General features: G+C 40.0%; 1 protein-coding gene across 1 annotated transcript; it reads left to right on the forward strand.

Moving 5' to 3' along the window:
- Positions 1-3,897: 3,897 nt before the first annotated feature.
- Positions 3,898-13,791, forward strand: vwa1 (von Willebrand factor A domain containing 1). The gene is made up of 6 exons (XM_042410393.1): positions 3,898-4,314; positions 7,128-7,685; positions 10,299-10,631; positions 10,966-11,241; positions 11,556-11,831; positions 12,803-13,791. Exons 1-6 carry the CDS (start codon positions 4,230-4,232, stop codon positions 12,829-12,831), a joined length of 1,557 nt encoding a protein of 518 aa, XP_042266327.1. The 5' UTR covers positions 3,898-4,229; the 3' UTR covers positions 12,832-13,791.
- The last annotated feature ends 2,979 nt before the right edge of the window (positions 13,792-16,770 follow it).

The raw sequence follows: 16,770 nt of genomic DNA on the forward strand, positions 1-16,770 counted from the left end.
TGGAGATCCTGTGTGAAATGCTTTCTGCCACTTTCTGCCAAGGCAAAAGGTTTCAAAAGTTAAAAGCCTAGGAAATGCCTTCATGCACACAGCTTAAAAGACAAGACTCACCATGGACATATACAGGATGCTGATCAGTGGAGTCAGGAAGGTACCAGTGACGCAGGACTGGAGGGATCAGTGCAGCTCAGGAAGGCAGTGGGCACTTGCCGCATTTCTGGTCCTTTGCAAGTCCCAGTGATGGGAAGTCCCTCAGACTTCCCTGTCTCTATTTTTGGTTTAATGACTTTTATTTATGTGCCTTGTCAACATTCACCACACAGGAGGCAATGTGTTCTTGGCTCTACAGTATGTTTGAGCTCCAAAGTAAATTCTGCAAAATACTTAATCCGTGTTCACTCCTATCTAACATCCCTTGGACTTGTCTGACTTTGCCATCCCTCTCCTACTTGTACCAGCCTTGTTTCTCTCCCTATAATCTCTTTCTCCTCAATCAGTGTTTTATCTAGTCTCTCCTCCTCAATCTTTTCTTTATCTTGATGTAGTTTGGTTTTCTCTTTCTCAGAGAGCGACAACGTATCTGCCTTTCTTCCTCAAATCTGCACAAAAAAACACGGTTCACTATAAACCAACCTCGAATACCATAGACTGGCAGAAAGGAGAAAAACACTAGCAAATATAGATCTGTGGAATTCACTCAACCACTGACAGGAGCATTCCAATATGTAGCCAAATCCTCTGCAGCCAAGCTTTTAATGGGTAATTACAACTAGGCTGCTATTATGGGCCGAAGTTACAAGAGACTATATAAGACGTAGCAACTCAGGCTGCTTGAAGAGTGTTGCAGGCTTCAACCCTCCCACAGGATGGGTTGTTTTTCTCAAGTTCCATGTTATCACACCCTAAATATTGTGATGAACAAAATTTCGTAAACTCTTCCCTTGCTGTGATGACATCTCGCTGTTTTCACCTCTCCTCCCATTTCAGTCCCTCCTCTGTCTTCCCCAAGAGTTACAAGGTCAAGTTTACCGTGCTGTTGCACTTTTTCCCTCTTAAAATGCTTTCAGTTGTCATCCCACCAGGACTTTGATGGTATGTGAAAATGAGCAGAAACAAATCACTGTTCAGGTTGCATAATCAGACATACTGATTGAGACAGAAGAGACAGTGTGCTGACATGAAGCTGTGTTGGGTGGAAACAGCTGGCAATGTCTATGGATTTCAGCGCAATGACAAACGCGACTGCGGTTTGTGTACTTGACACAGGTCAGTCAGCTGCATGTAATCTGTCATTGCACAACTCATGCAGTGCTTGACATGATGAAATACGTACAGACGTGTTCACGTATGAGCACAGGCTCATGCTAAGAATACACACTCACAGCATGCTCTGTGCATATGCATGTTCAGCTATTTACTGCTCACATACACACACACATGCACACCCAGTGCCAAGTTGTTCCAGGTGGGGGTAAACTGTGTATATCTAACTGATTTACAGCTAGTATAAAACACAGCACAAGAAGAGAACTCCCATCTGTAGTAATATCTTAACAGCACAGTGTCGTTGACCATGGGCTGCGGGGGCCGCAAATGTGCATGTGAGAACATGCTCAGCCCCGGAGGGGAGGCGCACAAAAACCGCAGAGAAATTAATGTTGCATGTCTGTTGTGCAGTAGCAGCAGTGTAAAGGGATCATGATGCAGCAGGCTTCCCAGACATTTAGAGTTCAATTTTAGCAACAGAGCATAAAACTTAAATTTTCAGTGATCAGACAGACTTAAATTTTCATGACTGCCAAAGTAGTTACTGTAAATGCATGTAAAATGCATAAAGCATAATTAAGTGCTCGTGCTTGTCTCATATCTCATTTTTCATAGTTTTCTATATTGTTGATTACAAGGAACTATAGGTTAGACAGCGCTATCATAATGCTTCCCAATCACTGACTGCACTGCGTTGGGAGTGGTTAGTTACTAGGTGTGTGTATTGGGAGGGTGTGTTTATCGTAAATGTCGCATTGGAACAATAGAAGTATTTGGACATGATGTGTCACAGAGGAATCTAGACCTTTGTTTGGTCCCACTTGAATTCCTACATCCTCTTCCATCCATTTATTTCCCTCCTACTCATTTGTTTCTTCTTTGTCTGTCTGACACACACACGCACACACACACTCACGCACACACACACTCACGCACACACACACACACCCAAACACACACAATAACAGTGAATCATAAAGTAGGTGCAATACAAATCCATGCAGCCTGGTGCTAAACTGTCCACTCACTTCACTTTCCACATGTAAATCTTACTTTATTTTAAAAGGCTGAGTGGTTGACCTCAGAGAATAGCCTACATGCAAAGCTGTCGACCTAGAACTATGTGCTGTATAATTTCAAAGATGCACTCCCAGTGGTTTAAATGCTGCAAGTATTTGCGGTCTGTCTCGGGTGAACCAGAGATTTCTTAATCTCTTGGAGAGCTGAAACTCATGTTTGCCTACACCAAGATAAGTTATAAAGTCTAAAGGTATAAATATTACTTGCACTGTCTGAAGACTATCAAGTCCAATGATTCCCATGTAGAGCATTTCAGCAAAAAATATATGTTTCTTTTTTCTTGCAGTCAGTGTAAACCCACATCAGCTGGTACTTCCCCATGGTGTGTATGACCCCCTATCAAATATTTCTCTGTAAAAATGCAAAGTGAGTTTTTAGTGGGTTCCTCATATATATCCTTGCCAACAGGGTAACTTGAAGACTTGAATCAAAATGTGGCTCAGATCCAAGTAGTTGACGCCTGGATGGTGAACACAGCCCTATTTACTATTCTGAGTTACTGGGGAGACTGGAGGGAGTAGGGAGGAGTGAGGTACATAAGACAGAGAGGTGTGTCAAGCTTGACAGAAGTCGCCAGAGGGAAGTTTAAGCAGCTTTACTTTCAAACTAAAGGCCCACTTGTGTTTGCCATTTTAGTGGGGGCTTTTATTATCATTATTATTATTATTACTCTGATTGCTTTGTTCTTCCAATAAGCAGACATTAAATGTTTGTGATCTCTGTGTCAGGGGTGTATGTGCTGCTATGGTAAAGTCCCTGCATTTGATTTCATTTACAACTGAAACTTGTTTACATCTACTGAACACAGTTGGTGGCAGTTAACTAAAAACTGTGCTTGAGTAACATTTGAGGTACTAATACTTAAATTATAATGTATTATACTTATACTCGAGTATTTCTTGAGTATTTTCTATTTTATGCTACTTTACACTTTTACTGCAATACATTTTAGAGGAAAATACTGTAACAGCATTTATGTGACAGCTGTAGTTACTTTGCAGAGTAATGTCAGAGTAATAAAGCATGTGATCAGTTTATCATGCATGGTCAGATTAAACAGTGAGTCAACAGTGAGTAAAGCAGTGAGAATGAGTTCCACAATCTACCCAGACAACAATAAAATCATGCTTACAGGTTAATGCATAAATAATCATAATCATAATAGTAATAAACATAACGAAGCAAAAATTTCTACTGATACTTTAACAACATTTTGTTGATAATACAGTACTTCTCACGTTTTGTGGTATTTACTGTTTTTACTTAGTAAAAGTTCTAAATATTTCTTCCACCTGACTAAAGGCTGGGTTTATTTATATTATTAGTCATTTTATCAGTATAATACATGAAACACATGATGGGCTGGTTGACATTAGTAAGTATCTCATATTTCTATGAACTGTAAATTCAATTCAATCCGAGTTGGTCCCTCGCAGAAAACGTGAGACCATTTTACAGCTTTGTTGAAGAAAAGAAAATAGTCTAAGCGATGAGAGTTTATTTTGGAAGTCTGAAAAGCTTGCATTTATTCTCGCGTGCTTGATACACGTGCCCAGAGCGCGAGCGAGGCGCATTTGCATTGACGGGGAGCGTCCGGACCTTGCGCACACGGGCTTAAGTTTTCAGTTTGGTTTAGTTGAAGTTTAACTTCCAGAGTCTCCAGCTTCCGAGAGGTAGATCATGCTCAGCAAAGAAGAAAGACGAGAAGCAAAATAAAGACCCGGGCTTGATGTGACTCCTATAAATTATGCTTTGACTGTGATTTACTGACTTGGAGCGCGCTCCTCCGGGCTGTGGTGGATATATAGGGTCGACTCAAGACCCCGTAACATTTGTGTTTTAATTTGCGTCAGTGGAACTGAGTATAAACATTGCTTACAGTGATGGAGAGCCTCGTGCTGTTTACATGGATGCTGTTGTGTTCGCTCCTGCGGCCGTCGGCTACACAGAACCCCCCACCTGAAGCAGGTAAGCCCCCTCAGATGAATTCATCCAGTGGAAGCCAAATTTACCTTTCTTAGCATTATGATAGAGAAACATGTGGCAGAAGTCAATTTTTAAACTATGGCTGAAACAATATGATCAAACATTATGGAATGAAACTCTCCTTTATTGTATTGTGGGGACTTAAATATCTAGTCAGTTATTAGACAACTTTGTCCCAAAGAATTTAATCAATATAAAGTCAGTTTAAAAGCTTTAAAGGCAAATAATATGAGCTACTGGGAACTGATGCTGCTAGCGGAGGTGGAGGGGCTGTCTGGGCTCAGGGTATACCAGGGTGGGGTTGATATTACACCAGTGTTCTCAGTGAAATGGCATGACTCCAGGTATTGAATTGTCAGTTGATGAAATCCCATGCAGGGACCACCCAGGCATCCAACAGAAGGCTTTAGGGGCTCCTCATATAGCACAAGAAAGAGCTTAATTTCCATATTATTGTCTGTTGATGACATTTCTTGGCCTTGCAGCTGTGGTTTCCTAGGAGAGGACAAAGCCCTCTCCAGATCAAAATGTATTGATATTTAATTAATTAAAGTAATAAGACCAAGAATGACAGCTCTGACCTGCACTTTCCACATCAACACACAACTGTAAATGATGCACTCAATCATACCTAATGATGAAAATCTCATATGAGGGTCACTGAGATTTAATAAAATGTTTGTTTAGGCTGTTTTTGAAGTTTCTTCATTTTACACTTTTACAGAGTTTACTGACAGTGAGGCATTGTAACCTCTTCGGTTTTTCGGCTGTGTTTACACAAATTCACATGCCAATTCTCACCCGTTTTGATAAATAACTACAGATTCTAATATTGTGTCACTAACACAGAAAAACAAATGCCATCAGCTGTTATCTCAGCGATGCCTTTACGCACCTGTGGTATAGCTCATGATCATTAAGTGTCTGACAGGCCAAACTTAGTGGTGACACCAGTTAGTCTGTCGGCCTCTTTATGACTGTCAGACAGTGAGTAAGATGCTGTCACTTTGCTATTTCCATTAATAGAGACTTGATGGGTCTGAACCAACTTAGCTTACAGTAATTGGGGCTTTTTATAGGTGCACTTGCTGTTAATACTTTCATCCTTGTCCAATAAAGATCTCCCCACAAGTCACAAACACAGAAAAACAAGATATGTTTTTCCCAATTTAATGGTAATTATGAGTAATTAAGTCAGTAATTAAGGATCAAGAATGGGTATTTAAGAGAAACTAAGGTTGTGACTGTTTATTTTGGTGTCTCTTTTTCTGTTGTTGAAGTCTTCTGGGCATGATGTGCTTACAAATCGAAATTCCTCTAATCTTCAGCAGCACACCTCATGTTTATGTTTGTCTTATCTTGTGTTTGGTCCTCAAATGCGCTTTACACTAATGCGCATCCAGCACGCAAACCCTATATTGTGCAGGCCTATGTTGGACTCATCTTGTACCCATGTGTTCAACAGGTTGCGAGACCCACTCTGCTCCCGTAGTGTTTTACTGGGGCCTCGTGAGGTTTCACGCTTCATTTTTCCACCATCACATCGCTCAACTGCTAATAGTCCACCAATAAATCAGATTTACCGCATGTACGATAGCAGCAGACTGCATTAAACCTGTCTTTTCTCTAGATAAACAGTGAAACAGTTATCTCCAAACGTCAAAATAGGGTTTCAGATAAAGACATACCTGCACAAAGGTAGAGGTAGGGGGGCCATGATACAGAGAGGCCCCCTCTCCCCTAAGTCCAAACAAGGCATATGTAAGGAATTCTTTAGGCTGATGGAGAAAAAGGCAGCAAGTGTGCATGTCTTCATGTGTGTGTTCATGTTTGAGTTGTGTGTGTACACATGCCTTGCTGCCCTCTCAGCTTTCGACACCTCCGAGTCTTATCAAAACCTCATCTCATGTGTTACACATTCACGTTTCCAAAGGTGTCAAGGTGTTTGCCTGTAATTGCATTCTTAATAAGCCAGAATGTTCCAGAGGCAATTATCTCTCACTATATGTGTCTCTCACATTTATTTTTCTTCTCTCCTTAATCTTGGTTTTGTGATTTTAACAGTGAGTGTTTTTCTTTGGATGAGTGCACAATCTGAAGATCTGCAACTAAATATTGCTTTTAGATTCTGTCTCTATTGCTGCTGCCTCTTTCTTTCCCTCTCTGCTCTGTATATGGCCATCCAACATTCCTCCTCGTCTCTCGCATGGAACTGCCAGTACAACCCCCCCACTCCTTTCCTTTTAACGCCTTTTATTTCCCCTTGTCCCACCTCCTTTCTCCACTCCCTCCTCCTTTACCACTAATATCCAGCAGCTACTGTTCCCCCCCCTCCACCCCCCAACACCCCTCCCCAGCCTTCAGTCTTGGCATTCACTTTTAACTTTACTTCAGTCATGAAATATGGAAAATTGGGTAGGAAAAAAACAGTTTGGCTCAGAATCCCTTTTATCCATCTGAAGTTATCGTAAGCATCATTTTGTATTTCCTCTGTTTCTTTTGATTTCTTCTTATCTTCACTGTAATTATTTGTTTCTTTCTTGCTTTGGACTTGCTTTTATGTTGACCATATCCCCTAAATAAATGTTGTAATGACTATATGACTGTGTTGTTCCAAGGAAGTGGACGGAGCAAGGGAGGAAGATTCCAAGTGTGTGTGTGTGCAAGTGTTTGTGTCATGAAGCATGAGAGGGGATTTGTGGAAAAAGTTGTTGGAGTAAAAAGGAATCATAGAGGGAGCATCAGCATCACAAGACAAATGGACAATCGTATTGATCTTTATTGTTTCTCCACAGTGCTGAACTGCTGCGAGGGTGACGTCCTCTTCTTAGTGGATTCCTCAGGCAGCGTGTCATCCTACGAGCACTCGCACATGCTCTCCTTCCTGTCTGAACTCCTCCTCCCCTTCTCACTGGGAGAGGATCAGGTGAGGGTAGGGCTTCTGCAGGTGGGGACCCAACCACGCCTTGAGTTTGGCTTTGACACCTACACCACCCAAAGTGGTCTCCAGGGGGCTTTGAGGAGCATCAAACCTCTCAGGGGGGACACCAACACAGTAGAGGCGCTGAGAATGGCAAGGGACCGGGTGCTGAGACCCGGAGCAGCAGGTGGGGCCCGGCCGGGGCTCCCGAGAGTGCTGGTGTGGTTGACAGATGGGGTAAAACCAGGCGATGTGATTGGACCAATGGCCGAGCTGCGGGAAGAGGGCGTGGCTGTGCTGGTGGCCTCCACTGGGCATGGTAACTATCAGGTGTTCAGGCAAGTGGTGACTCCACCGATTGAAAACCACCTGTACTTTGTGGACATCGATGATATGAGTATCATCACAGAGGACCTGCGGGATGCCATCATTGGTAAGTATGGCATAGGTGATTCTTGAGGTTTAAAGTAGATATGGGGTCTGGAGTGTGTTACCAGAATAATTACTGTTTTTTTGTTTTTTGTTTTTGTTCCTTTTGTTCATTAATAATCAAATGAATTCATATTTTTCTAACATTTTAAAATGGATTAAAAATACTTTTTAAAAATTTTGTTATTCAATTTACTAGTATGTCAAGATACTGCTCAGTGGGTTGGACTTCAATTTTATGCTTACCTGTCTTTAAGTTGCAGTATACGACAATCAGCCACTAGATGTCGTACTATAGCACCAACATGTCAGACCAAAACAAACGTGTGTTGTTTAGTCAACAAAGTTGGAAAAAAAAAAGAAAGCCGACAACTCACAAAACTCAGATCAAACTTTCAAACTAGGAAGTGCTGATCATATATGGATCAAGATTCTGTTACTGCATTGCCTATGTCTTGCCTCAAATGTTTTCAGAAACATATTTTAATGCACTGTTTAGCTGTAATTTTAGAAAGTTTGTGACACGGCCGTCATCTTTGAAATGGATGTGGAAGACACAGAGGGACTCACATGCACTAACATGCACGTGCGGCCGGTGCAGCTACCAAAACAAAGAACAGAGAAGGTTGGATAACAACACACACAGAGGGAGTGTGACTTCATTCACTGCTCAGGTCGCCATTACTCCACTATCTATACATAGCATATAGTTGTTTGTTGACATCCAGTGAGGCTCAATGTAATTTATTGGACCTTTAAAATTAAAGATATCTCCAATTAAAAACTACATTAAAGAAGTAAACAAATGAATTATGAGATGGATTGTGATCGTCAGACACATAAGTAATACAGAATACCAAAACTAATACTTTTTAATCCTTTTTAAAATGGATGTGGCTATTGGTACAGATTCCTCCACAGATTCCTTTAAGACAGAATCATTATTTTTTCATTTAAAGACAGAATAATGAAATCTAATTGTTAACTAGCTTTTATAATAATTAATATATAATTAATAATATATATTTTTTATACTTAGTGTTTTTATGGCATCATTTGATGTAATTCATCAATTTATTATTATTTTACCAAATTTACTGTTTTGGTTTAATCTCACGGTTATTATCAACCTTGTTTCCTGGTGTTTTAGTGAAAATAATGGATAAAACCACTATACACGACGTGCCCAGAGCTAATCAGCACACAGACAATGTTAGCAAACAGCTGGTAAACATATTCAAGCATTTCTATCAAGCCTCTAACAAGTGAGATATTTGCTTTGGTGTTGGTGGAGGCCAAGGACTTATATGTACCAGGTGGCCATAAACACGACTCCAAATGAATGCTAATGTTGGATGTGTAAATACCAGTAGTTGATTATGTTATCTTTAGCATAATTCCAGGTCACCCCATGCTGGTCTAACTGTAATTTCTAGGATTAGTATTATTTATCACAATTTATCAGTAGTATTTATCACATACATTTCTGGGTAGTTTCATTACAATATACCTTTGGGTTTCTGTGTCTGGGTTTTTCTGCTGGCACCTCTTTATAATGCAGTAATTAAATTGATTTTTGTTCCTGTCACTCAAAGCTTTAAAAAACTTAAAAGCAATGTGTAATGACATGGTTACTTTGGGTAATCCACAAACCTTTTGATCCAAGACATAGTCCCAGGACATTGCTTTGGATAGACACACTTTTTTTTTTTTTTTTTCAAGTTTTGAGCAGCAACAAAACTTCGGCACATAAAAACAAAACTATATGCAAGGGTGGATACCACTAGAAGTAACTGAGAAAATAGTTTTCATGATTTAGGCAAACTGACCTTTTAAAAATCAAGGCTCAAAAAGGAGCTATAGATAACAGTAACATTACATCTGCATTACCCATGTCTTTCAGTAGCTTTGAGAAACTCCCTCATTCAAACAGCTACAATCACACTAGTTGCCTGCCACTCATACACAGGTGTGTTATATGTCTCTGTGCTTCTCCCTAATTCCACATATGCTCCTGTAGACAGTGAAGCTAAATAGGAATCATGGACAGTGAGCATGTCTGTGTGCGTGTGTAAGAGTCTCTGTAACGAGATAGGGCGGTCTATTAATGGATTAATGATTCAACTTCCCTTACTGCATCCCCCAACACTATGCCAGACATGATACATATATATATTTATATATATAGACTGGGGGGGTTACCCATTTCTCCAGATTAGGTAACTGCCATAACACTCACAAGGGACACCTCAGCAATTACACAGTATATACTGCAGCTGTAAGACATGATGCATAGTATAAATAAGGGTTGTGTAAGACAAGGAGAAATGGATCCTATTGCAAATATCAATGCCTCTGTGAAGTCTGTTATTTTGCTGCAGGGCCTAACTGGGCTGGCTATTTCCAGTTGTCTTATTGCAAGGGTTATGAATGTTTTCAGAAACCCAAGTCTGTCTGTCTATGTGGGTGGCTGTCTGAAGCCAAGGCATTTTTAGCACTCTGTCTTGTTCTCTTCCCTGTCACCATCCTGTCTCTTTCTTTGCAAAATGATAACTTCTTCCTTAACTCTGACAGACCCGCACAGTTACTTCAATCTTCTTCATCCCGCCTTCAACAGAGATCATCCGAGCTGAGCGAATCAATGTCAAAGACGTCTCCACCAACTCTGCCACGCTCCAGTGGCGACCCGTTCTGTCCAGTCTGACAGGCTACTATGAGATCCGCTTCGGTCCGCTTCCATCAAGAGGAGCAGGAGGTGGTGCAGGAGGTGGAACTGGGACCAGTCCGAGCACCGGTGGGAGTCATTACCAGAGACTCACCCAATCTGCAGATTCCAGCACTGTCAAGCTAACAGGCCTGAAGCCTGACACCACCTATAACGTCACACTGACTCCGGAGTCCAATGAACAAGCATTTAATACTCTCTCTGTCACCTTCACAACAAAACCAGGTTGGGTTATATCCCATATACACAATGTGTCATAAACCATAACTTTACACTTACTTTGCTACTGACATCCTTTGCTGCAGTAGAAACATTTAACTGTTCCAGCTTCTCAAATTCCTTTAATCTGTTGTATTTAATTGTAAATTGAATATTTTGGAGTTTTGAATCAATTTGGAGATCTCTCCTTGGGGTCTTGGAACAATTATTTCAAATTTTATAAAAAAATTTTTTAATCAATGTTGAAAATGATCATGGGTTGCAGCCGTAGTTTGTTATTTTTGTCATATTGTCTTTTACTGGCTCAGTGTTTTTTCTTGTCTCCGCACTCTCCCACCAGAGCTGCTGAGTCCAGCTGTGGTAACGGTCTCTGAGTCAGGGCAAACCAGTGTTCGAGTGAGTTGGGGTCCTCTTCAGCCAGAGACGGTCACAAGTTACTACATCGAATACTCTGCCCTGCCCAGGGGCAAGCTCCACGCTGTCACAGTGGGCCGAACACAAAACTCCACACTCCTCAAGAACCTCCAACCAGATACCACCTACTTGGTCACTGTTAGCGCCCGGCACGCCTCGGGCAAGGAGAAGGCAATGTCTGTCAAAGTGTGTACTCAGGAAGGTGAGCTATATGAGGAAAAAACAGTCAAACTCAGTGATGAAGGATCAGTTTGCTGCACGCTAATCCTAATCCTACACAGCATAGTCCTTTCTGTCTCTTAAATTTCAGATAATTACTATCAGTCCCATTCAGGATTCAGGTTTTACTACTCCAAGTGCAGTTCGGAGCTGCTAGCTGAGCTAGAGCCAAACAATACAATTACTGTACAAGTTCTATTGAAGCAGTTCCTCTAGTCTCTATTTTTCCACTACATTCATATCCTCTTCTTTCTAATACTCCAACTAAATATGATACTCTGTGGTCTCTCTTTCCAGTGACTCCAGCCCTGGCAGACCTTCAGTTGACCACAGTGGGTAGTGACTCAGTGCAGGTCGACTGGAAGGGCAGTATGGCCGGTTTGAGGGGTTACTGGCTCACCTGGGAAGGACAGCAAAGCTCTGACCCTGCCCAGCGCTCCTCCCTCTATTTGCCACCCGACTCTCTGTCAACGCGCCTCACACACCTCCCCCCATCGGCTAGGGTGTGTGTGTCACCCATTTACAAGACAGCTCGGGGAGAGGGACTGTGTTGCACAGCACAGTTTGACTCAGGTCAGTGGTGACAGATCATGAAGTGAATTTGTAGTGGAGTTGCTGTTTAAAGCAATAGTTCAACAGTTTGGGAAATACTGTATGCCTGAAATCCCTGTATGCTTTCTTTCTGAACATATGTATATACCACTCTCAAGTTTGTGCATTTAGCACACAGCTAAAGCCAGGAGGCAATCAGCCTAGCTCAGCATAAAAACTGGCAGGAGGAAAAACAGCTAGCCTGGCCTTTTCCAAAGTTAAAAGCTGTTTCCTCTCTTTAAGCTAATTGCTTCCTCGATCTTCTCATCTAACTCCCAGAAGGAAAGCAAATAAGAGTATTTCCATAAATGTTTAACAATTCCATTAAAGGCTCAATTTCCCAAAATTATTTTAAAAAATCTCATTTGAAACTAACTAGCCATGCAGATAGTTTTGGTTTTATTGTCCAGGTTTTGAGGTATCCGTCTCTGTGATTCTCATGCCTCCATGTCCACACAAATGAGATAAATTTATTTTTTTTGTAGTGCTCAAAGCAAGGGAAACTTATGTTTAAACAAGACTAAGAGTCTACAGCCATGCTTGCGGCTCTGTGAGACTGTACTCATACACAGCTCGGCTTTGAGCGAGATGTAAACATGATGTGCTAACTTTGTGTGGCATGTTAGTCATTAGTTTTGTAGCTATTTGGTCATGAGTCAAAGTATATTGGACACTGGGATTAAAAATTGTTTTTACCAAAATTTTATGGCAATCTACGCAATAGTATGAGAAATGTCAACCTCATGGTGGTGCTAAAGGAAAAGACTAGACTAGAAGTAAGTCAGGAAATATGTTATTGTAATTATTATTTTATTGTAATTTGAGTTAACAGAAACATGTTTATGTTGGACACAGTTATGACTCCAGATTAATCTCATTTGTTGTATGATGTCAGTGTTCAAACTGTATAAATATTGATGTCATATCAGCTGTTTTCTCCTTCTGCCCTTCAGACGCAAGAGCTTATGGCTACCGATCATAGCGCCTCTGAACTGCAAGTGCACCTTACCAAACATGGAGGGATGATGACTAGAAGAATGCTGACTTTCATCCATAATTCTTTTGAGTGCCTCTCCCCTCTGTGGATATTATCCAGGAGAGATGTGTGGTTTGGCTTACTGAGCACTCATGTGGAAGCCATAGAGACTTAAGAGTGGTCTGGGACAATATGGCCACATGTTGACTGCTCCAATCTGCAACACAGAGGACTATTTGCTTTTCCATTTCTATTGTCTCATCTGGTTTACACATGTAGTAAATGTATAATGCTTCAGTTTAAAGATGCAAGCGTAAGGTAAAGATATTTTTTAGGTCTGTTTTGATACAGAGCAGGGCATGTTGAGGTTGTTGGATGTTTTATGTGGCTTGTTTTGCAGACCGCTTTGCACCATATGTGGGCCTCATGCCCAAACCAGCATTTTTTCAAATCCTGCTAAAGAAAAGAGAACATCTGATTTACATTTATAATGAATAAGTATGTCTTACACCTACATTACTTCCTTATCAGCACATTTGATAACATTGGATACTTGTGTGCACAAGGAGGGAAGGTTATCGTGTGGCCCTTTAATAACAGGAGATTCAGGGATTGCTTTAAACGTTCAAGAAATTACAAACAGACCAACGGAGGTGCTGCATATGTTACATTGTGTGTAGCTGAAAGAGGTCTTGTATTGGTAGATCCATTGTTTATATTTATTAATCTAGAGTCATGTAAGTATGAGAATTAATAGCGTACAGTATACAGACATGCTGTTTGCATTTTAAGACTGTTACCTTTTTATAAGCTGGTCTTTGCTGCCCTCTATTGAAAGGATCCTCACAGGCTTACAGCTGGTCTTTTACTGTTATCCTCTCAGAGCAAATGTATTATGTCATGTTTGGTGACCACTATTGAATTTTAACATGAGCTTGCAATAAAGTTCTTTAATAATTTTGTTAATACTTTTTTTTTTTTTTTGCTATATGACAAACTAACATCAACAACTAAGATTAGGGCTAAATATTCTGATGAATAGATTTTTTTAAGGGGGTACTCCACTAATTTTACGTCACTCATCGGGAGTGAAAGCAGTTGCATTAAGTCTTCTGTGGCTCTGCATCAGCTTTTTCTAGTGTGAGAAAAATACTCAAGTGACATCACTTGGGTCAGCTTGGGGTTGAAAACTACAGTTTTTTTTACTGGAGGCCTTTGTTACAAGCTGGGGGCATTGAATTTGAATTGGTCATTTACCAGGCAGAGAGGGTCTACTGAAAGATGTTATCAAGTTGCATTATGGGAAGTATAGGATCCAGTATTTTTGGAGCTTGGCCTAGACCAGGGATTAAACGTTGCTTTTGACAAGTCTTTTCTTGTCTATCATCAACTTTATGGAAGTGCACTATGAATACCTATAAATCACTTTATGATAATTAACTGTACCTTAAAAAGGTTCTACTTTCATCTGGTGAGCGTAGGCAGCGCTAACAGTTCTGTCAGGCTGTACCTAGGAATAGTGGTGCTTTCAGCTATGTCAGCATGCCAACATTCTCACAGCGACAGTGCTAGCATGCTGATGTTTAGTAGATATAGCCTAATGTTTACCATGTTCATGATCTTAATTTAGCATGTTAGCATGCCAACATTTGCTAATCATAAATAAACAGTGCAATGGAGGCTGATAGGTACTGGAAGTACTGGACTAATTAAAACTTTTCTACAAAGGTTTTACAATTCATCACGTACCAGTGGATTTTATTTTTACATTTGAAAGTGTAGTACACTGAATCAGAAACTCTGTATCAAGGCTTCTCCCTGTAGATAAATGAGCACATTTTCAGCTGTTAGCTGGTGTATTGGTACCATTTTCATAGACATAGTCGATTAATTAGTCTTTTCTGGTTAAATGTTGACTTAAAGATATTTAATACAGAATTTCTATTTCAGTAATTTCAACCTATAGGTCTGACCCAGTTTCCCAGATGAGTATGTATGTGTGTGGATAATCCAAGGAACTAAATACCTGACAAGTCAAGGTACACCATCTCACTGATCAAGCCTTGTAAATCCAACATTGCCGTGATTCAGTCCTATTCATTCATTTGCAGCATTTTACTGGAATGTCCTTATACAACCAGATATGTTGATGGGATAGTTACCTAAACAGTAAAGTGAAATCTCTGGAGGTAGACAAATCTTTATTGTCTCATGGTATTTATTGTCATATCACCCAATCCCACAACAATCCTTAACAAACAGCCTGAAAGATATTCCCTAAGGCCTAATCATCAGCTCTACTCATAATATCAGCAGTTTAAATTCACATTATTTTCATTATTCAGGTTCAGTAAAAAAATAAATAATCACTATTCACTAATCACTATACAGCTTATCACTGCATAGCAATGCAATGTTGTTTATGCGGCTCTTATGCTATTTGATTAGGGTTTTACAACTTTTACTATACAATAGAGGCAGAGCCGATAGTTGAACCACTAGTGGGGGGAACTCCAATGTATAAATTGACTGATTGGTTTAATGATGTAATTTTAAGGATTAGGTGTTAAAAGATTTGTGGATTCATGTCATGCTAAATACCAGAAAATATAGGCTACATGTTTTGTGTTTAAGCACTTAAGCACTTAAAATTGGCAAAAGTAAGTGAGGAACAATTAGACATGCATGCATGCATGCAACAGTCTGCATACAGTAGAACTCATTATTTGATAAGTGTGCTAAATGCCATCTTTTACAGTCTAAATGTAACCTCAATGGTAACATTCTTGAATGGAAAATTCTCTTAACATTAATGAATAATTTAAAATAAATATAACTTAAATATATCCTATAATATAATACCATTTGTAATAACACCATAACCAAAATTTCAGTCACTACCATTATGTTGATTCAAATTAACTGCATGCGGCACAGAAAACATTAAACAGCGCTGAATCCTGCAGAATATTGACCCAAATTACCTGCAGTTGGGTATCACCACCACTAGATGTCAGTAACCAATCATATTTCAGTCTGCATCAAAGCCATGTAGACATACTGTACCTTGGCAAAATGACTTGAAGGTATTATTTTAACATTGGCAGTCACTTTAATACAGACTGAGTCACTCAGTGCTTCAAACTGTCCAACACCCAATACAGACTATAGGCTGTGTTTCTTTATTTTCATTATGTGAAAATAACAATTACAGTGTTTGAATTCTTATCATTGAAAAAGATTTAATCATTTTTCTTTTCTTTCATAATAATAAAAAAAGAAATTCCCACAGACCCTCTGCAATTATACCAACTGACATGTCATTTAACACAATGCTGCTGATCTCCTTCTTCAGTTGGAAGTAGGGCTGTTTCATTGGTGGGGGTATGGTGATGGGGAGACAGGGCTGTTGAGCCTGAAGCTGCATGGCACCAGGCAGGGGCAGGGACAACTGATTTAGTATGAATAGATTGCTAAAGGTTTGCTTGCATTGATTCAATGTCAGCTAAAAGCAGAGCAAAATGTTAACACTCAGAATTTTCTGTGAAGATATTAATTAACTAATGTTGGGGAGCAAACGTAGCCTATTTTACTAAAGAATAAGCTAACAGGTTCATTTCCACCACTCATTGACGACACCCACCTTTCTTTATGAAAAATTGGGTGAGAAAAGGAAAACAAACCATTAGTTTTATTAGTACATTATAAATAAAATATTCTCTTAATGTTGATAGGTTAATACTTTGATATTGAAAAAAACTGACCCAATGTTTTAATAACTTTTAGGGCCCCTGTCAGTCACAGGCCCTTAGAATCATCCTAACTTTTCCCCTCATACGGTGCCCCTGTGTCAATATGTCTTTTGTGAAAAAGGCCCATTAACAGGCCTACAAAAGTTGAATTGTTTTCGTCATGGCCTTCCTTTTAAGACTACTGATGTTTCAG

Source organism: Thunnus maccoyii, chromosome 4 (genome assembly GCF_910596095.1).
Source record: "Thunnus maccoyii chromosome 4, fThuMac1.1, whole genome shotgun sequence".
Classification (NCBI taxonomy): domain Eukaryota; kingdom Metazoa; phylum Chordata; class Actinopteri; order Scombriformes; family Scombridae; genus Thunnus; species Thunnus maccoyii.